This window comes from Solea senegalensis, linkage group LG7, assembly GCF_019176455.1.
Source record: "Solea senegalensis isolate Sse05_10M linkage group LG7, IFAPA_SoseM_1, whole genome shotgun sequence".
In the NCBI taxonomy this organism is placed as follows: Eukaryota; Metazoa; Chordata; class Actinopteri; order Pleuronectiformes; family Soleidae; genus Solea; species Solea senegalensis.
This window is the reverse complement of record NC_058027.1, coordinates 22,916,531-22,938,006: the sequence shown is the minus strand read 5'-3', so window position 1 is coordinate 22,938,006 and position 21,476 is coordinate 22,916,531. Positions and strand designations below refer to the sequence as shown.

The 21,476-nt window shown below is 42.6% G+C and overlaps 1 protein-coding gene across 1 annotated transcript in view; it reads left to right on the top strand.

Annotated features, from left to right (window-relative positions):
* LOC122772647 (CUB and sushi domain-containing protein 1-like) overlaps positions 1-21,476 on the top strand; it is a 292,253-nt gene that overhangs the window by 137,307 nt on the left and 133,470 nt on the right. The window contains exons 11-12 of the mRNA XM_044030836.1: positions 18,366-18,469; positions 18,904-19,016. Of these exons, the coding sequence (XP_043886771.1) occupies positions 18,366-18,469; positions 18,904-19,016 (217 nt within the window). The remainder of the gene's footprint in view (positions 1-18,365; positions 18,470-18,903; positions 19,017-21,476) is intronic.

Below are 21,476 nucleotides of genomic sequence, written 5' to 3'. Positions count from 1 at the left end.
GCATTTGTAGAATGTCACTATCTACATACACAGAGGGAGATACAGGGACAAGGACAGAGACAAACAAGAGAAAAGAGACAGTTACAGAATAGAATAGAATAGAATGAAAATATCCATATGTCCACACGCCGTCAGTTTGCTCTATGGCACAAAATCAAGCCTATTAAATAATATGTATGTGCTCCCTGCTCCATATACAGTACAAATTGCTGTTCTAATTCCATTTCAAAATTTAATAAAGATAACATAAAATGTGTAATCTACCTCATTAAACCCCTCGGTGGAATGATTCGAAGCTTAATGATGCCACTCATTTGCATGTTCTATATCTGTTAATTATTAGCCAAGACAAATAATGTAAACTCTAAGTAGCTTTAAAATGTATGCGTGTACCACATGTATTTGATTATTGATTGTGGGTTTTTTTCATTAATATTTATTTCATTTAGCATATTCAGAGATGTAGTCAGTGATAATAATGAGCTTGAAACTAGCCGGTACAGTGAACTGAGTTACGGAGAAGGCTGTGTGCAGAAAACACACTGCTAGTTTTTAATGAACAACAAAACACTTGTGTGGAAATTGTCGTTTGTTGTTACTTGAACTCTAAGCTCCAAATGGAGAGTAATGTCATGTGTGTAGGCTTAATGACGTAGAACGTATTGTGGTATGGATCTGAAATGTAGTCCTTGTTTCTTTAACGTTTGAAGGAATAAATGTAGCCTGACTCCACAGCTAAGCTGTTATTGATCCTTTTTTTGTGTTTACTTTTAGATTTTACTGTCAAATTACATTCATCTTTTGTAGTTGCAATGTCAATATGCATGCATTCCCATTTGTAAATTGACGCGGTCTCCATCGGGGCCAAATTCACGGCACGCTCGTCTTATTTCACAACCATTTAAAAAAAACAAAAAAAACAAGCTTTTACTTGTTGCCTTACAATCTTTACATCACATAGAGCTCAGACAATGTTGAGCAGACTGGACAATAAACCACACACTTTAATAACACTCTACTTCACTTTACTACATAATATGTAATGTAGGGATGTGTTTGCTGAGATGTTTACTTTTGCACTGTATTTACTTCTAAATATCCAAGTTGTTCATCATTATTAGCTTAGTTGTCGACGCTGTTTTATGCACGGAACAAACACACAAACTAGTGACGAGCAAAGCAGTTGTTTTCAGTGTATCATTAGAATCAGATAATTAAAAAGATTCGTTCAGTACTTTTCCTGCATGACGGGTGCACAGACTGAACGGGTTGTGATCCGGCTCACGATCGCCGGCTTTCGGCAGTGCTGTCTCTAATTACACCGGACTCCTTGGTTAAATATCCTTGCTAAATGTTTGAGATGAACGCATGTTTTCGGGATTTTTACGTCTTTTTAACTGATCTACAGATCGACATTGTTCAGTTTGATTCCTGTGTCAGACTTCGCACTCTTGACTCCTCCAGTGACGACACTCTCTGACCAATTAGTGGCCGGCAGTCGTCACACTTAGTAACGTCTCAGCTCGCTTGGAACCTCACCAGAGCAGGTACTAAAACAGTACCAGGTACTATCGCTAATGGAAAAACAAAAAAAAAACAGAGTAGAGATGAGCCATGCCGTGCCGAGCTGTGCTCCAACTGTATAGTGGGACAGCGCCATCTAACTTTCGCCGATTATAGGATAGCTCTTTGTTTTCTGTCGGCAATCAGCTCTTTGTCTTTACATGCTGCTTTAAAGTCCCTTCACTTGCATTTTGTTAATCTCGCTCCCTTTGAAACACATTTTCCTTAAGTAGAAGACACGAGTATTCATGCTCCAACATTGATCTTTAATCATGATTTAATTTGTGCATGTGAGGAGCCAGACAAAGGATTTAACTCACCACTTAAATTACTCGGTTGCCCAGAAGAAAAAAAAAAATAGATGGTACGATGTGCTTTTTTGTGGCCATGCAGTTAGAAAGATGCGTTTGGAGAGAGACTAAGGGAGCACATGGGATATTTAAATAGATTAAATGAGCATAAATCAACGTAAATAACAGTCTTTTTTTGTTTATAGCTCTTCAGTTCCATCTAAAACGCTTCTCTTCCTCTTTGTTCTGTCTCCTCCTCTTGTTTTCTCTCTCAACCTTGATTGCCCTGTGACTGACTATTAATCCAGATGACTTCTTTCATCAATAACAGGTTATACAAAATTGAGACAGAGACGAGTGTTTTCATCAAAGTGTGTTTGCCATTTTGTTCTTTCTTTGTGTTGGTTTACGTGCACAAGTTTAAATAGCCAATAAGTAAAGCTGGCTGTGTGTGTGTGTGTCCTTTCCGTTAAGTTCTGAATAAAAGCGGCACAATCAATATAGTTTATACTGGTCTGACAGCCTGTCTGTGAAAAGCTGTGATTGTGCCTCTTGTTTGTGTACGTGCCCTGCGTTGTGGTACAACCGCAGTGGGTTGTGTGTGATTTCATGAATGTTTGTTTTCTCTTTGCCAACTCATTTGCTAACTGCCCGAGGTTGTGAGCCCAATGTCGGAGAGTAAACTTTCAACTTTGGAGTTGTCGGGGGAGGAAAAATGTAGGTGCAAAAAGGGACGTAACTGTGTGTGTGTGTGTGTGTGTGTCTGTGTCAGTCATTTGATTCATCAGTATCAAGCAGATAATTATTTTGTTCAAGTCTGAACCATGCCTGACTGCTCACACATACACACTGAAACCTATTGTCACACATACCCATTAGGCCTATAATCATCGCTGTCTTTTCCTGATGAATACATATTAGTGCGGGGTGGGGGTGTTGGATCATTTTCATGCATGAATCACCATCATCATCAGTTTAGCGTTGGCAGGACACGTTCGATGACGCTCAGATCAGATCAGATTCGGTTGAACATTACTTGATATTGAAATTGAGTTCAATGAAGACCGATAAAGGTCTGAGCCACAATTTGTCAAAGTGCAATATGATTCTGCATCAAGGCGTCATTTTGTGACATGACCACTTTGTGACTCCAGATGTTTTATAATGGAAGCCAAAATGCCCCATTTTCAGTGCATTGTCAGAAGAAGGGGTTCATTTGACACATTTCTGCGAGGCGTTATGATTTCAGATTGTCCGTCTGTCCCATCCCCGTGTACACAATATCCCAATTCAACTCAACCATGTAGGCCTTAGATTGTGGTCAGCAAAGGTCAAGGTGGCTTCAATATCACTTTTAACTTTTGACCATTATCTCAACAACACCTCCAGGTAATCCTCTCTAATTTGATACACATTTTTTACTTGTACTTCTAGATGAATTGATCATTATTTGGCAGCTAAAGGTCAAAGATCAAGGTTGCCATGAAAGCAACATCTCAGGAGCACATTTAGGGGATTTCTTCAAAGTTGGTACAGGTAAAGGTTTTTAGGAACAGGAGATATTCAAAACAAAAGTAGGAAATTTCATCTCAGCTGACATAAACACATATGACTCAAGGATAACCTGGTGGTCAAATGTCAAGGTCACAAAGCCCTTTTTGTTTTGTGAATATTCTAAGGGGATTTAAGAAGACTTATAGTCTTGTTTTATGCTACGTTGCTGCATGTTAAGAGTCTGGGAAAAACGGTATTGACTTAGACTGCACTGGTTTGCCTCAAGCTACAGAAGGAAGGTTCTGGTGATCAAAGTAGTCTTTCCTTCACCTGAATCCTTGTTGTGCTCTCAGTCGAAGCTAAATCAACAGCACTCATAGAAGAGAAGTTTTTTTAATGTGCTGATTGACATCCCTGAGCTTCCAGCCCTGACTGCGGCCTTCACAGACTGTGCAGAAGGAGAGACTCGCTTAAGAATTAAAGGAAGTGAAAAGGGCGTCTGCAGTGAGGTGGCTCTAAACTGGACTTAAATTAAAACCGGGGCATATTAAAACTTGTGTTTCATCATTGCAGCGCTGGCCAGTGGTTCTAAGGGTTATGACATTTTTTTTAAAATCGATATCTCTGCAGTGTCAGTTAAATTAGGTCCAAAGGGGCAATAAACACGAGCAGACGGATTGACAGTCGTGTTGTCAACAAGCCAATAGTTTTGCCAGATTGGTTTGGACATAAAACTAAAAATGAGTGCATCAGCATCATTGCTACTGAAGTATTGGACAAGAAACCTGTGTAAACATGTTTAAATCAAGATGTAGGTCTGCTGTAATACTGTAATAGTGTTTTAGTCCTCTGGAATTTTTATGTTTTTCATTTTCATCATGGCTAATGTTAGTATATTTGCAGTCTGTGACTATATGTTGTTGCTGAGTTTGACCTGAATGTCTGAGCTGTGTTTCCCTAATGTTATCCTGACTGATGAAACCAATGCCCAAAGAACACCTGAGTTGAAATATCCCTTAGTTTCTCTCTGTTTGATAGGATTAGCCAAATTATAGGATTAACAAATAAGGGTATCTCCAACAGCAGCCACGTCTTTAAGCATTGTATGTACCTCATTTAGTGTCCCATGTGGTCTTCTGCCACTGTAGCCCATCTGCCTCACGTTTCATGTCTGAATACATCCAGACATGGTCTTCTGTTTACTTTGGTTCTAAGTGTTTGTTGCTTTTTCTGTCATCTCGAACCAGTCTTGCCATTCTCTTCTGACCTCTGGCATCAACGAGGCGTTTTTACTGAGAGAATTGCTGCTCGCTGGATATTTCTTTATCACCTTTCTTCCACATGCTGATGCTCAATTTGAACTTCAGGTCATCTTGACCACGACTACATGACTGAATGTACTGAGTGTACCTAGTAAAGTGGCCGGTGAGAGGAGCTTTACTCTGCATCATAGCGTTATTAATTCTTCATTAATACACTGTGTCGCCCCCGAATCACTCCAAATTGCTCAGTAGGAAATTTCGGAGTAAATAACCATCAGTGTCTATGGTTATGGACACACATTCACCAATAGCTGCCTAATTAGCACATTATCTCAGTTCAAGGGTTTATGCTATTCTGGTTTGTGAGCATAATTTGGCAGTCTGGCTGACCATAATTCACAGTATTAGCTCTGTCTTTGGCTCTGTTTCCTGAACCTTATAATAGCACAAATCTAATCCAAAGGTGATTGTAGAACTTTCTAGCAGGCAAAGCTATTTGTCTTTCATTCTATTTATTTGTTCATTGTTGTAATTGGTATCAAAGCACCGTTGCCTTTAAAGAGCCTTTAAGGTGCATTGTCAAAGCCATGTTTTGTTATATATCGCCTCCGTATACAGCTTCGTAAATCTATCTATCATCAGAACCTGTACGACTTGTCGGTTTTATAACCTGACTAACTGTCTAACTGTCTAACTAACTTCTACCTAACAAGATGTTGTCTAACTGCAAACTGACGTCTGCTTAACTGTGTATGTGGAATAAACCTTCAGAAAGACAGTTGAGTTGTGCCCGCCGTACTTGTTCTGATCACCCTTTCCAGAAGGGAGCATTGAGCTGGGAAGACCAGCCAGCAGAAATCTGGACAGTTATAAAACCGACAAGTCGTACAGGTTCTGATGATAGATAGATTTACGAAGCTGTATACGGAGGCGATATATAACAAAACATGGCTTTGACAATGCACCTTAAAGGCTCTTTAAAGGCAACGGTGCTTTGATACCAATTACAACAATGAACAAATAAATAGAATGAAAGACAAATAGCTTTGCCTGCTAGAAAGTTCTACACCTCCCACTTGGCCTACTGATTCCTAAATCCAAGTAGACCACAACAACTACAAATTTTGCCTTTCAAAGTGGGTACATAAAGCTACATTGCTGAGTACGAACGCACAATACAAATGAATGACAGATACAAATGACAAATAAAGGTTTCACTGTCCATGAACATGTTGTCCTTGATGACACAGTGGCGCCCTTTACCGAAACACACCACCAGCCTCTCGTAGAGGGTGGTGGAGGGGGGGTCTTGATCCTTGTTCCGAAACACACCATCATGTGGTGGGGAATCTATTTCTGTTCCTCCACTGGTAACAGAACCACCAGCCTCCTGACATCTCTGTGAAGGATGGTGGTGGAGGGACAATTCTCTTTCTCTTTGCCTTTCCCTCTTTGTCCACTGGAAACCGGACAACTTTGGCACGTTCTCACTTTAACGTCTCGAACTACGCCTTTCACATCAGGATGGGCCTCCACAACTCGACCGAGCCTAAACTGGCCTCTCAGTGCATTCTGGTCAGCCAACCACACTAAGTCTCCCACTGTGACATTCCTCGCGGGTGCGTGCCATTTCTGTCGAACGAAGAGGCCCGGGCCCGCCAGCTGGCACCACCGCTTCCAGAACTTGTCGACCTCGATCTGGACCGCTCTTAGGCGTGCAACGGGGTAAGTCAGGTATTCAAACCCTCGAGAGTCCCCACTAGGCCCAGCACGGCCAAGCAGAAGTGAGTTGGGAGTGATGACTCCTACAGTCTCGTCTTGTACCTGGACTCTTGCGCCGATTGGTCTTTCGTTTGACAGATTAGCTGCCAGGTAGAGGAGAGTCTGGAACTCCAGTGCTGTCAGGTGACTTTCCACCCTGATGTTGCTCAACGCTCTCTTGAGTGTACGGACTGCTGCTTCAGCTGCTCCGTTTCGATGGGGAGAGTCTGCTGGGTGAAACACCCACGACCAATCGGTTCCAGCGGCGGTTGCTTTCTTTTGGACTTGATCCTTGTCGATGTTATTCAGGAATTCGTAGAGCTCCTTTAAAGCTGGCTTGGCGCCCACAAAGTTGGTCCCTTGATCCGACCAAAGTTTTCTCGGGTGGCCCCTGAGAGCTGTGAAGCGTTGGTACGCCTTTAGGAAGCCATCCGTTGACAGGTCTTCCACGATGTCAGCATGCAGCGCCCTGGAAGCCATACAACTGAATACTACTCCCCAGACTTTCATCTTTGTTCTTCGCTTTACAGTGTCTCTAACAATGTAGGGGCCAAAAAGATCCAGTGCTGTTAGCTCAAACGGTGCAGCTGGTTCAGATCGTTCACGAGGGAGCTCACTCATCTGTTGCTTGCACAACCTTGCCTTTGTCTTTCGACAGTGCACGCAGGAGTCGATGATGTTTCTTGCAATTCTTGACCCCTGTACCACCCACGCTTTGGACCTCACCCGGAGGAGTGTGCCAGCGACGCCTTCGTGGTTGGCTCCGTGGGCTTCCCGTGTGAGGAGGGTGCTGATCCAGGCATTATATGGGGCCAGGGGTACTCCTGGGTTTCCCCAGGTGATGGCTTGGACTCTGGCGTAGCACCGCAGGAGCCCCGAAGCTTCGTCCTTGTTGACGGCGAGTCTGTTCTTTATTCCCCGCCTCACAGTGTCTCTGATGACGTAGCAGGATGACGTAGGGGGATCTTGGAATGCAGTTTCAAGTTCGGTCACTGTCAGTACTACCTCCCACTTTGCTGGGATAGGGGCTCTCCCTATACGAGCAACGCATTTCTTTATAGCCTTTCGGGCATGACTGACCCCTCCACAGAGCTTAGCTAGAGGGTTGTACCTTTTCAGACCCACTCGGACTATGAGTGCGGCTCCCCCCAGTGTCTCATCTTTCTTGGTCTCGACAGGGATCGATTTCGTCTCATATCCTGCCAACTGGAGCCCTGCTAGAGACCTGCTATCTCCATCTGTGAAATTCCGGCCTTCACTACCAGAATTTAACAACTTCTGCGCTTGGGTTCTGATGAGAGCTGCTGTAAAGTCTTTCTTCTGGAGTTTACTCACTGTCTCTTTAGCATCAGCCGCCACTTTTGCTGCAGATTCCATGGGCCAATCTTTCACTGGACTAGACAGGAACTCGGGACCCTTCTGCCACGCGGAGTTTTCGTCTAGTTGCTTGGGTGAACACCCTCTCGTGACGAGATCAGCGACGTTGACTTCACCTGGGATCCACCACCAATCAGTTACGGGCCCAGCCTTCTGGATCTTTCCGACTCTATTTGCAAAGAATGTTTGAAATCTGCAACTGTCTCTCTGGATGGCTCCCAGCACCGTCTGACTGTCCATGAAGTGGTACCACTTTTCCACAGTCAAGCTCCCATGCTTCAGCATGTATTCCTTCAGGCGTGTGGCAAAGACAGCCCCACAGATTTCGGCTTTGACTGTGTCGCCTTTCTGGTTTAAGGGGTTTAACTTGGCTTTTGGGTTCACCAACCGGGTAACTACACCATCAGGCATTTCCCATCGCAGATACAGTACAGTGCCGTAAGATCCACAGCTTCTGTCAGAGAATGTGATTCCCCAGGGCTTGCCCCTCCAGCCGGAGGGTGTGAGGCTTCTGTAGAACTTGATGCTCCCCAAGCGAGTGTACTCTTTGAACAGCTCGATTGCTTTCCCTCGGAGTTCGTCAGAGAGGGACTCATCCCAAGTGTCTTTGGAGAGCCTTCCAGCTTCCTGGAAGGCCTTTCTCACAAGAATCACACCTTTTTGCTTCACAGGTGTTGTTAAATCGATAGGGTCGTACAATCCAGTGATCTGGCTCGGTAGGCTGCGACGAGTTAATGGGTTTGGTGCTTTTACATCCACTTCTCCTTCAGTAAGGAGAGTCATTTGGTCAGGCTTTGCCTCGTCCTTCCTCCCACTTTGACCAGACCGGACCCAGGGCTTGAGGTAGAAGCCCCTTTCTTTCAGGATCTTCTCCACTCCCTCTAGGATCTTCTTCCAGTCGACCGGCTTCTCATGGTAGCTGGGTCTCTCAGAAATGTAAATGGGGATTGGCTTGCTGAACTTCAAAATCTCTATTCTTGTGGATAATGACTTTTGGCCTTTCAGGAACATTAACAGCCTCTCAAAATGGTTTCCCGGGAAGGCATAGTTTTTGGGGCTGCTCACATGCGCAAGCCACTGTTTTAGCATTTTCTCAGAAAGTCTGCTCTCTAAAGACAGTATCACCAGGTGCTCCTGCTCTTGTTCAGTGAGCTCTGGCTCCAATGAGCTGTGGCTTCTCTTCAGTTCCTTTGTCTGAGCCTCCAAACCTGTCTGGTTTGGAGTTAGCAGTGGGGTGGTTAGCAGGAGTTGGCTGGTGTTGGTAGCCAAGTCCTCCTGTGCTAAGCTCAGTCTTTCTTCTGGTGCCTTGAGGTCTTGATGCAGAGTAGACTCTTCTGACTTTTTCTGGTAGAAGTCAGACTGAAACTCAGTGAGATTCTCCTGATTTTGCACCAAGGTCTCCTGCAGCTCTGCAGTTTGGGTCTCTTCTGGTGCCTTGAGGTCTTGATGCAGAGTCGACTCTTCTTCTTCTGACTCTTTCTGGTAGAAGTCAGATTGAAGCTCAGTGAGATTCTCCTGACTTTGCGCCAAGGTCTCCTGCAGCTCTGCAGTTTGGGTCTCTTCAGAGTTCAGCTCCCTGCTGAGCTCAGGCATCTCGGCCCTCAGCTTACTCTGCTCCTTTACCTTCTTGTCATTGACTTCCGTTACTTTCTGTAACTCTGTCACTTGACCCTTCAGTTTCTTCTGCTCCACTTCAAAGGACTCTGTGGGACCCGCTTGCGTCCGGATACTCTTCCAATCAGCCTTCTCGTTCTCGGAGAGCTTAGGCAAGCTTATCTGTGTGACCTTCTTGGGTTGGGCCCCCTGAGTGCTGTCTCCTCCCGTGACTGTACCAGAGTTGCTGGTGGGCACAGTGCTCCTTCGTCCCATACTGAAGTGGACGGGAGTAGCGTGAAGTCCTGGCATACTAGTGAGGGTCTGCGGAGGAGGGCTGGTAACACATGCAGTACTCCCACCATGCAGAACAGGTGGGATGGTATTAACACGGGTTACTGGTCGGATATGCCCATTTCCCCGTTCGTTATCCCGGCAGCATGACCACTCATCCATCAGTTCCTCCTTTTTAATTGTCAATGTTAAAAGGAGTCTCCATTTTTCCTTACCATATGGCCGATAGTCTTTCCAAACATACACAGCGGCTCTGAGTTCATGGAGTTCTTGATCCAGTCCCTTCCTTCTGGCCTCTCGCTGACACCACTGTAGTGCACTTTTTCTTCCGAGTACCTCGGCCTGGTCGAAAGCTGAATTGAACCGTGCCACGAGGGTGCTTATATCCGGCTCGGCATCCTTGAACCACAGCATTTCCATAGTCTCACGGTACCTTTGCACAATAGCGTCCCTCGTTGCTAGGGCATTGCTCAGTTCACAGTTATCGTCCGTCCGGTCTATTTGTTCCAATTCTTCAATATATTCATTGCTGGCATCGACGAAAACACCATAATAACTCTTCAATCCTGTCACCTCTTTCGACAGTTCATCGAGGTGGCCAGCGTTAACTTTGAGACGATTAAAACGTGTTGTCAAGTTCCGCTGCGCATTTAATAGCCTCCGCTGTAGGCTTTCCAGATCTGGCTTGTTGTCTGCCATTTTTACACGGCTGTGTTGGCTCCTCTGTTCCAGCTTCTCCTCTGTGAGGCTCTTCGCCCAGAAGAGCTCTGAATTCCAAGTGCACAACCTTATTCACGGCTGCGTTGGCTCTTCTGTTCCAGCTATTCGCCCAGAAGAGCTTTGTATTCCTTGTGCAATCTTCACAGCCTTCTTTACGGCTGCGGCACTTCCTTTAATCCTTCAACGGCTCCGTTAGCTCTTTGCTCCGGCTCCTCCGTTTAGTGATTCATGGCTGCTTCACCAGCACTCCGGTCCTGGTACTTCGCGATTGCCGTCTTCCGCTCGGCAGTCCGTACTCCACAGATACAGCGCCGACAACGGTTTTATAACTGTCCAGATTTCTGCTGGCTGGTCTTCCCAGCTCAATGCTCCCTTCTGGAAAGGGTGATCAGAACAAGTACGGCGGGCACAACTCAACTGTCTTTCTGAAGGTTTATTCCACATACACAGTTAAGCAGACGTCAGTTTGCAGTTAGACAACATCTTGTTAGGTAGAAGTTAGTTAGACAGTTAGACAGTTAGTCAGGTTATAAAACCGACAAGTCGTACAGGTTCTGATGATAGATAGATTTACGAAGCTGTATACGGAGGCGATATATAACAAAACATGGCTTTGACAATGCACCTTAAAGGCTCTTTAAAGGCAACGGTGCTTTGATACCAATTACAACAATGAACAAATAAATAGAATGAAAGACAAATAGCTTTGCCTGCTAGAAAGTTCTACAGTGATTGTCCACAGTAATACCTTTATGTCCCAATGTGACACATATTAGTTTCTCCATTTAATGGACACATTTGAAATACACTGTATATAGTAAAATACTGCAATTAAATGTTGAAAGAAAACTCCTCAATCCACTGAGTGCCATTGTTTCACACTGTATTTTTTTTATTTTTTTTTTAATCAAAAAATGGTTTATAAGGCTGTCTCCACACAGATGTCACGCAGCTGTTCCTCAAACAATAGTATGCAGTTTATTGTCCCTAAACAATCAAGCCAACAGGTCAACAACACTCAAAGGTGTTGTAACACGTCAGCAGCTGACTTACTTACCAGACAGTGGCTGTTTATATTATTCCCACCACTTAAGGCGGAGGTCACCTTAGGGCAGGATCGCAACACATAAACCTGACACATCTGGGTACAGCCAACAGGCTAGAGGCAAGCATGGTTCTATTTTTAAACTGACCAGTGTTTTATTTGTTCCACAAGAACATCAGTTGTCAGAGAACAACAACAACAACAACAACAACAAGAGTAATGCACCACAGATGCTGTGTCCTCTATAGTGTAATCAAACCAGTTTTATTGTACTGCATATGTAATGACCTTGTTACACACCTCATCTGTGAGGGAATTGGTCTCTTGTGTTGAAGGAATGCAGTCACTCCTTTATCCACTATCTGTAAGTGGAGGAGCCATTTTAATGACTGGCTGCATCAGACTTGAAATGGTCAGATCTCTGCAGCGTGTATCACGTGCTGTATTTCATTTTTTCTACCTCTGGCTTCTTCATTCATTTTACTCCAAAGTATATTGTCTTAATCAGGTTCTAGATATAGAGCGATCTGGGTTCAGTAAGTGACCAATTTCTCTTTTGTTTTTGATTTGGATGTTTTGAGTGATTTTGAATCAACTTAAGCTTGTGATTAAATGGCCATTTGTCTAGGTTGCTCTTTAACCTGTGGTCAGCACATACGGTTAAAGTAATGGTTGTAGATTGTGAACATTGTACTGACCATAAGGATAGATTTATGCAGCAACTTTTAAAATGTTCTTTCACTGAAAATGTGACAGTCTATCAATAATCCATATACTCAGAAAGTGAAAGGGGCTGTGTCTTCTGATGGGTTTTTCTTACAATACTTAAATTATCTAATATATATCTGTCTTTCGATGTAGTGTTGGAGCTGCATGGTGAAGGAAACAGCAGCAGCTGGGATTGCAACTTGCAGACACATATTTGAGCAGCTGTTTAGGGAGCGTTTGATTGCTTCTTCTGTCTTGCCTGTTTAATTGTGACGTAAAATGCGTCACTGAGTGCAGTGTCAAAATTCTAAAAAAATATCTGCTATACTAAGAAACAGAGAGAGTCCTGTGGAGCTGATCAACTTTCTCAGCACTGTGTGAACTGATTTGCCAACAGTTTGAATATCACAAACATTTGTTTGTATTTAAAAGTTACAAACTACAGCTTTAACTAGCCTACTACTGCTTACCATGCTTCACTGACCCTGGCCTGCTGAATCTCATAGGGCTGTAATGTGAGAGTAAAGCCTCTTCACACATTCACACAGCAGTCACTGCTTTGTGCTTACCCTACACATGGGCTCGTAACTGCCGTTTTGAATGAACTGCTATGATGAGAATGTGTCAGCAGTATCTTGGTACTGTTTTTCCCTCAGTGCCTTGCTGCACGGTGTGTATCCATCGTAAAATCCACTGTTGCTGTGAGATGCAGTGCACTGTAAAGTTGATTTATAACGCTCTCTTGAGCTGCAATGAGCACCAAAAGTACTTTCTGATCTGATTAGATTGTCACCGCAAAACTCCTGGGAAGTCGAAAGAATAAAAGAAGTGTGTTTGCTAAAGAAGATTTGTTAATATGGAATGTTAATCAATTGAGTGATGTGATGAATTGGTTGATGGCAGGCAGTTTTTCTGTCACTGATTGCTTTATGGAATTAACTTTCCCAGGCATGAAGGTGTACTGAGGGTCATGTCCTCAAACAGGCTTTCAGGTTATTCTACACTTGTTTATTTTGCTGAAAGGTTAAACTAATCCATTGGAAAAAAAAAAGTCCCTCACTGACATTGTGGCAGCTCACCATAGTCAACATAGCTGCAAAATGTCAGCAGGGGAATTCTTGTAGACTCTGCTGTCAGCGCTAACAGAGGACACAAAGCTGTCAGTTTAGGTCCTAAGCTGAGAGAAGCACCGCCCCCGCCCCCCGAGAAGAGCTTACAACGCCATTCCATAGCGACAACAATTTAATTTTGAAAGGATAAATTTAAATTTCACGAATGACTATGAACAATTATGTACAGAACACTGCAGTGACACTGTGGTCGGTGAGCAAACAAGGCCTAAAGCCCGCGGATCAATTTTGATTGGGTTCTTAAAGTCTCTTGAAACACCACTGGAGGCAAGCTTCAGCAGAAGTCTTAGTTAATTATAAGGTGTTTGCACCTTTAATGAAACATTTGAGAAGCCGTCACCGTTGTGTTTGGATATTTGCCAATATGCAGCCCGTAAAACTTCGTTCTGTTACTTCAAAGTCACCGACACACATGTCTACTCATGGAAATTGTCTAGTGCTGATTTATTTTGCGCCAGTAATACTGTCGTACTACATCTATTCTCTGTGTAAGTATATCCTGACTAAATTGTGTGACTCGTGTAAGTATGCTTCACATGCTTAAATCGAAACATTTGAACTCTGTGACAGATCAGAACGGTTACACTACGTAAACACCTTAACTCTATCAATAGATCTAACATTAAGACACTATAAATAGAGCATTTTTTGCAGTAAATGCTACATTTCCAGAGGGGCAGCTGAAGGGTCAATCACATCGAGAGTGAAAATACTGACTCTATTCTGTGAGAAATCACTGTGGTGTTGGAAAACTTGACTGTTAGTTGTCATTTTGTTGGTCGTGATAGTCGTACTATGCTAAAGAATATTGGTGGTACGGCCCGTACTTGAAATGGCTGACTGAACATAGTAATTCATTAGATGTGTGCAGTGCTGACATTTTAACAGCGCCCAAAACAAATCAAAATTTTTTAGGGGGAATCTGGGGCGGCACAACAGCATAGTAAGTACGGCAGGGCAGGGCAGCCTCTGTCTGACCACAGCACCAAATATAGAGAAGCATCTGATCCACTGCGATTAATGAGAGTGATTAATGGAAGTTAATGATGTGCCATAGTTAGATAGATAGATAGATAGACAGACTGTCAGTCAGTGCAGGTTTACATATTTTCTGTTGAATAGAACCACTGTTGCTCTGCACAGCAGTGACTCAGCGCTGCTGCAGCACTGGCTCGACGAGGGAATTCAGGAACTAGTCCGCCCAATTATTGCTTTGTGTTCTCCTACGCTGTTCTGACGTAAGGTCACAAATGCAAGGGCAAGATCAGCAGGCAGAAAACTGTTTCTTATTTCTTACTTGTTTTTGTGTGTGTGTGTGTTCATTAAGATTAAGGGCCAGGGTAAAAAAATCATTTTTCTGCTTTAGACACACTCAAGTTTTTATTGAGCTTGTAATCGGTGCTAATCTTGCTAAGTAACACTCGCAAACTAACACATCGACTCCTAATGGGTCAAAGCAAATGCATCACTTCCTGCTGGGCTGCAGTCGTGCCCCGAGGCGACCCCTAAAACTCATGGCTCTACAACTATGCGATCTAATTGACTGAGGACATTTCACTGTACGTTTGGATTGTTCACTGCTCTTAACAATGTTTAAATGGCCCATCGCACAGCTCCTCGCTGCTCTGTTGCTTACTAATGACCTCAAAGTGATATTGCTTCACTTATTCCCGCGAAGTGCACCCACAGAGCGACCACCCCTCTTGAACACGAGAATAAAAAATGTTTAAGGGCCCAAGTTACACTTCCTCCCTCGTTTTTCTTCTGTTGTTTCTTTCTTTGCTTCTTTCTTTGTTCCTGGGAAAATAAAGAACCCAATCCAGTGTAGTTTTGGGTTGCAGGCTGCTCTTAATGTCTTTCTAAAGGGGCTCATTTGGATGTATCGAACAGCACTGAGCTTCTTGCTAATGACCTTAGTGTGATAATGCTTCAGTTCCTTCCCTTAAGTCTGCCGCTGCTATGCAATCTGGCTCGAGTGTCTAGACACACAGCCAAACTGCACTCACACTTCTGACTGAAACTGGCTCGCTGATCGCACTTTACTTGTTAAGACAGACATTTCTGAGAAAACTACCTCCTACAGACCAACTCACACACACACACACACACACACATACTTGAATAAACAGGAAACTATAATCTGTCTCATTTTGTTCTGCTTCACTTTCCTTTCTTTGACCAAAGAAACTTCGGCCATTGTTGCTTTTCATTCATGACAAGAAGTGGACACACACACACACACACACACACACACACACACACACAAACCTGTTTTTCTAGCTACATGTGAAAATCTCAGCGACATAATGCATTCCCTAACAATTTCTTACCCTAACCTTAATCATCACAACTAACTGCCTAACCCTAAAACCAGGTCTTAACCCCAAAAAAGCCCTTTAACTTCATGAGGACCAGAAAAAATTTCCCCACAAAGACAGGTTTGTACATTAGGATAGAAGGATAGAAAACCATGTACGTACACACGTGCACACAGCCTACAATTAGGTCTTATACAGTTCTATGTTCAGCATATTTCATATCCCCGGATCAATCTGGAGTTGACGCTCAATCCCACTAAGCCTTTTTCTTCGTCAAAAATAATGTCATATCATTTTCAGGATTACTGTGAATGTTTTCTCTGATTAAAATGAAAAGAAAAAAGCTGCACAATACTTTATGTGTTATTGTTTATTAGCAAGAGAGCTATTGTGACATGCTCCTTTTGTGGTTTTTCACCACTATTATGTGACTCGTAGTCACTCTCAGCCGCCGCGTGGCAGCGATAATTACTGCTTTATCAAAGTAAGCTTTAAATGAATGGATTGGTACACTACTGTTTTGTATATAAACAGAAGAAGAGAAGAGAAGATATAGTCAATATTTTTGCAATTTTTGTAGGGCAGTGATAACAGTGATGTCACTGTGAACCTTCACACAGGTAGGAACTAAAACACAAACACACACAAGAGGCACAATGTTTTGGTAATGCTGAATTTGAGGTGATGCCGTGTGTATAGAAAAGCAGGCGCTACGTGATGACAGAAAATCCCTGAGATGAGTCTGTATCCTTTTTTTATATATATATGTATATATATATATATATATATATATATATATATATATATATATACATATATATATATTATGTGAACATAGTCGTTTTTATTCTGACACAAAAATGTAGTCAAAGGCTTTGCTATGCACCGCTGATTCTCGCATGTTCAGACCGTTTTTACGCTTCATGCCACCTGCAGTGAGGTCTTTCTTTACCATAGTGTGATTTGCCTCATGACTGATTCTCAACCACACCATCACATATTAATGGTCTCGCCGTAGTCCTCTAATGCACCAGAAACTGATCGAGACTAGTTCTTTTCTTATTTTCTCCTAAATGCAGCAAAAAAATTATATAGAAAATCCCACATCATCCATTCTGTCAGGAATATAATCTACTGCTAATAATAAAAAAAATGAACAAGCAGCAAATAAAAGAACACCGGTGTAATGGCATTTTCAGTACACACAGTAGATTGGTATTCCAACAATGTTGTGCATGAAGCTACAGCCATGAACGCGGCTTTAAGGAGAGCATTTAAAAACAAGAAGGGTGTGTTTGCATCGGGCAGCGTCTGCAGCCTGTAATTTGTGTGTCTGTGAATATAAAGGAGAATGCTGCCAAATACAAACAGTGTTGTATTTTTGTTTCAGAGATTTGTCCTTTGTCTTTGCATCCCTTTTTTGTATTATTTCAGAAGATCCCTACGTCTCCGTCGTGTTAATTCTAATACCTTTCACTTAAGCAGCTGTAATTAAATAAGATGACAGAACAAAAACACCAGTAGTCTCCCACTAATGCGAGTGGCTGTGCTTTACACCCATCAGCCCCAGTTTTCAGTCCAGTGATTGGCTTTAATGCTGTGGCTCATCAGTGAGTATATGTGGTTTGTGTTTTAAAAGACCTCATCTAACCTTCAGTAATGCGATTGTAATCTTACTTTGTACGTTTAATTAAGTTTTATACCTTAGCTCGAGTCAGAATTACACAGATGTACCACAACAGTTAATGCAGTTACCCATTTCAGTGTTGGGGCTCATTGATGTATACATTTGTTCTCCTCTGCTGCAATGACGGCACACCATTGCATTTATTTTCCCCACTTTTATCCAAACATTTCCCTTTTACATGAAATGTTCTGGTGGAAATTGTCCATATGTGTATGTACTCATATAGCATAAGTAAAAATACAAATGTGATCGTAAGAAAGACTCTTTACACTAGAGAATAATATATTTTTTGTTTGGCTTCATTTCCTTTGTCATAAAGATACAAACTATTTGTAACTTATTTAAAACCAGGTAATATTTAAAGCTGCTGTCAGTGGTGTCATCTTTCATGTCATTGATGGCTAATTCCTGTCCATCGCAGCTGTTTGCGTCCTCTGTGTTTTATTCATGATATTTACGATCACACCTAGTGAGTTAATGGGTTTGATGCATTTACTTTGCCTCCAATAAAATGTACAAATATTTCAGAAGCAGAAAAAGCATTTGACTCCAGCACCTTTGTTCACCTCGTGAGGATAAGCCTCGCGTCGCACAGGGATTTAAAACTTTAATCTTGTTTTGAGTGGGATGGAATAAGCTATTTTGTGCTCTAAAATGACTTCCCTCGCTGATGTAATTAAGCCTGACTTCATGGCATTAATTCCGACTTAATTACAGTAGTCATGAAGTCATGAGGTCATAACTTTGGTCGTAGCTGCCAGTCCTTTCTGAAAAAAAAAAAAAAGCACCCTTCATTTCTTTGGTTTCCCAAAGTTGCTTTATAAAGGATGTTGTGAATTCATTATTACAATCGTGTCGTACTTGCACGGCGGCAGAGGCACTTCTTTGTGAAACACTGCTCTGATTTCAGGGCTCTAAAATATCCCGAGTGATATGATGATTGTAGTTTGTGTAAGTGGAAATTGTAGGGGTGGAAGAGATTGTGATCATTCCTCCGGGAGCAGCAGCGATCTTTGTTTATTTTTCCGTTGCTTTTGTCTTCATCCCCACCTCGACACTGTACCTGTCTGTGTTAATAACAATCTGCATGTTTCGCTTTCCTGTGTTGCCGCTTTTCTTCTAGGTGATAAAGCTCTCCTTTGAAGAGTTTGACCTGGAAAGAGGATACGACACGCTCACCGTGGGCGACGGGGGGAAGATAGGAGACACTCGGCGAGTGCTCTACGTGTGAGTACTCCGGAATGGCGGCGTGGCCCGTGGGCAGACATTTTGACAGGTCACTGGAGGAAAAGCACAGGTGCAAATAATCAAATTAATGATGGCTGAATTCCATTTAGTGTGCTAACGAGGTCAGTAACACCTGTGCTTTTACTGCCACAACATGTCAGAATGGGGCTGAACACACATGGTTCACGTCAAAGTGGGTGGAACAGAAATGAACGATAATATTTTTTTAATTATCAGTTTCATATACATAGTTTTGTTTAATTAATAGGGTTAACATGGTGTTATTTAATAATTGGTATTAATATTGCGCTGTGATTATGATGTTATTTAGCTTTTAGCACCGATAAGGTTATTTTTAGAATGAACATAGTTGCATTTATGTATCATGCAATCAGTTTCAATGTGCGTGCGTGTGTGTATGTGTGTGTGTTTAGACTCACTGGTTCCAGCGTTCCTGACCTCATCGTCAGCTTGTCCAGTCAAATGTGGCTTCATCTGCAATCAGACGACACAATCGGCTCGGCGGGGTTTAAGGCCGTCTATGAAGGTATGGCTCCCCTTTACAGTGAATGCAACAAATACACACGTCTATCGCTCGTAGTCACTCTCACTGTCTCTCTCACACACACACACACACACAGACACACACAAGCTCACACAAATATGCTCAGATAATGAAGTGTGAAAGTCATGGCGTTGCTGACGTGCTGATTCAATAAGAAACGCAACTGCTGTTGTCTGTGAGTGCGCACACGCGCGCGCGACTGTGCACCGCGGAAAGGTAATAAATGAATTATGCGTCGATCACTCGGAGGTTTTGCTTGGTTATTTTCTATATTATGCCAAAGTTGACACTGATAGAGAGATGGAGATGGTGACAGTCACTTTGAATGAAGGTGAGAGAGAGAGAGAGAGAGAAAGAGAGAGAGAGAGAGAAATAAAGACACTCCTCTGTAAACCCATTCTTCTGAAAATCCCCCGCTTATTCTATTTCTATTTTTTGATCATATAATACATCTCGCCGTGCCGATGCAGGTCAGTAAATTGAATTGAACAGGTACTGATGGAATTCACTTGAGACAAAGGGTGTGATAGGTGGACGGAGAAAGGTAATAAAGGTGCGGACAGGGGAAGAGGGACAACAAAAAAATTGAGTGGTACAAAATGACAAATTGAGTGAGAAGAAATAGACTGTCTCAGATAGTGAGAGAGAGAACGAGAGCGATTTAGAGTGATGGAGGTTGTGCTCTTGAGTTTGCTTAGCTGTGTCTGCTCCAGTGATGTTGCTGACAGTGTTGTCCAGGGTTAGTTACTCCTCAGGTGTGCATGCCTGCACATGGAACTATGATGTGAGACCTTTACTCTCAATTTACAGTACAAGGCCCTGTTTGCTCAACATAAGGCTTAAGTGCTGCTGACCTTGATTTGAGGACCAACTTTGCTGTTTTTCTGTTTTGCCCTTACAACATTATAAAGGCCCTTTTTACATTGACTTGTTAACTCGTGCTATATGATACAGCAAGATAAGATCCACTGAGAGCAGATAAAGCTAAGCCAAGATACAATACAATGCCACATGATATAATACGATGTGATAAGATGATAAAGATAAGATAATAATAGATGAAAGGGCAGAATTACAAGGGCGCCACACGGTTGATGTAGTGGTGAGCACACTTGCCTTTACAGCAAGAAGACCATGCATGTTCTCCCCCAGGTTTCCTCCCACAGTACACTCTCTCATTTGACTGTAGGTGTGAGAGTGGATGATTGTTTGTCTCCATTTGTGGCTCTGTGATGGACTGGCGTCCTGTCCAGGGCCAGCTGAGATTGGCACAGCACCTGCTGTGGCCCCCATGTGGAGCATAGAGTGGTAGAAGATGGATGGATGGAATTACAAGGTCAGACGGAAGGTTGATCGGGGCTGCTGCGACTGATGAACCAACCTGACCGAATGTGACCAACATTCATACGTGTTTTGATGGTTGAACCTGTTGGGCAACAGCGCTAAACAATACCAGTGCTACTAACACTAAGATGAGATAAACTAAGACACGATGAGGTGAGACAAGATAAAATACACTGTGATATGATGATACGACGCGATGCGATGCGATACGATGCGGTACGATTCAGTACGATGCAAACCACACTGGTTGCTCCCTCGGGTTAAATTTAAGATGGATTATGCCATATCACATTACAAACAGCGATCAAATGAATACGAAATCCAACTATGATTAACAGTAAATCCCATTACACGTACACACCTGCTCACATGGCAAAGCAATGGTAAATATTGTAACGTTGCAGAATAAAAGTAAGGGAACAAAGAAAGAAAAAGTTTTAATGATCACTCAATGTGTAGATTGTTTTTACAACTGCCTTTGGTGTGTTTTTCTTCTGTGTGCATCCGTGCATGTATGTAACAGCCTCACCCTATGCGGTGCTGTCTCTTTAGATAAAATCACCATGGTGCACACTTTGATCAGTGTTGTCTCCCGGGTTAGCTCTCAGGTTTGTTTGTGTGCGTGCGAGTGTGTGATATTGTGTAGCTGCCATGTATCTGAATGCTAAAATGTTGCAGTTAATCACCGCATCTGTGTGCGTTTTGTGTTTTTGTCTGTGCGATTGTGTGTGTTCTGAGAGCGTGAGGGAGAGATGAGAGAGACGGATGATAATTGAAGCTTTCAGTGGAATGCTACTGCCAAGTTTTCAAGCTGACGGCAACCGGCTGTGAAGAATATAATGACGCAAATAATGTTTGGGTTTTTTTCTTTTCTGCTCATCAGAGGACTGAAATTAGCTTTGAGTGTCTTCAAGGTACTTTTGTGGTGTCTGCCGTTTAAATGTGATGATAGGAACATTTAGAATCAGGATACTAACATTGTACTACTGCATATCTGACTTTTTTTTAAAGAAAATATATTCATTAAATATATTATAACATTTTATATATTATTAAGTATAGTTTATGACTTTATCATTTATGATCAACAAGATGTGT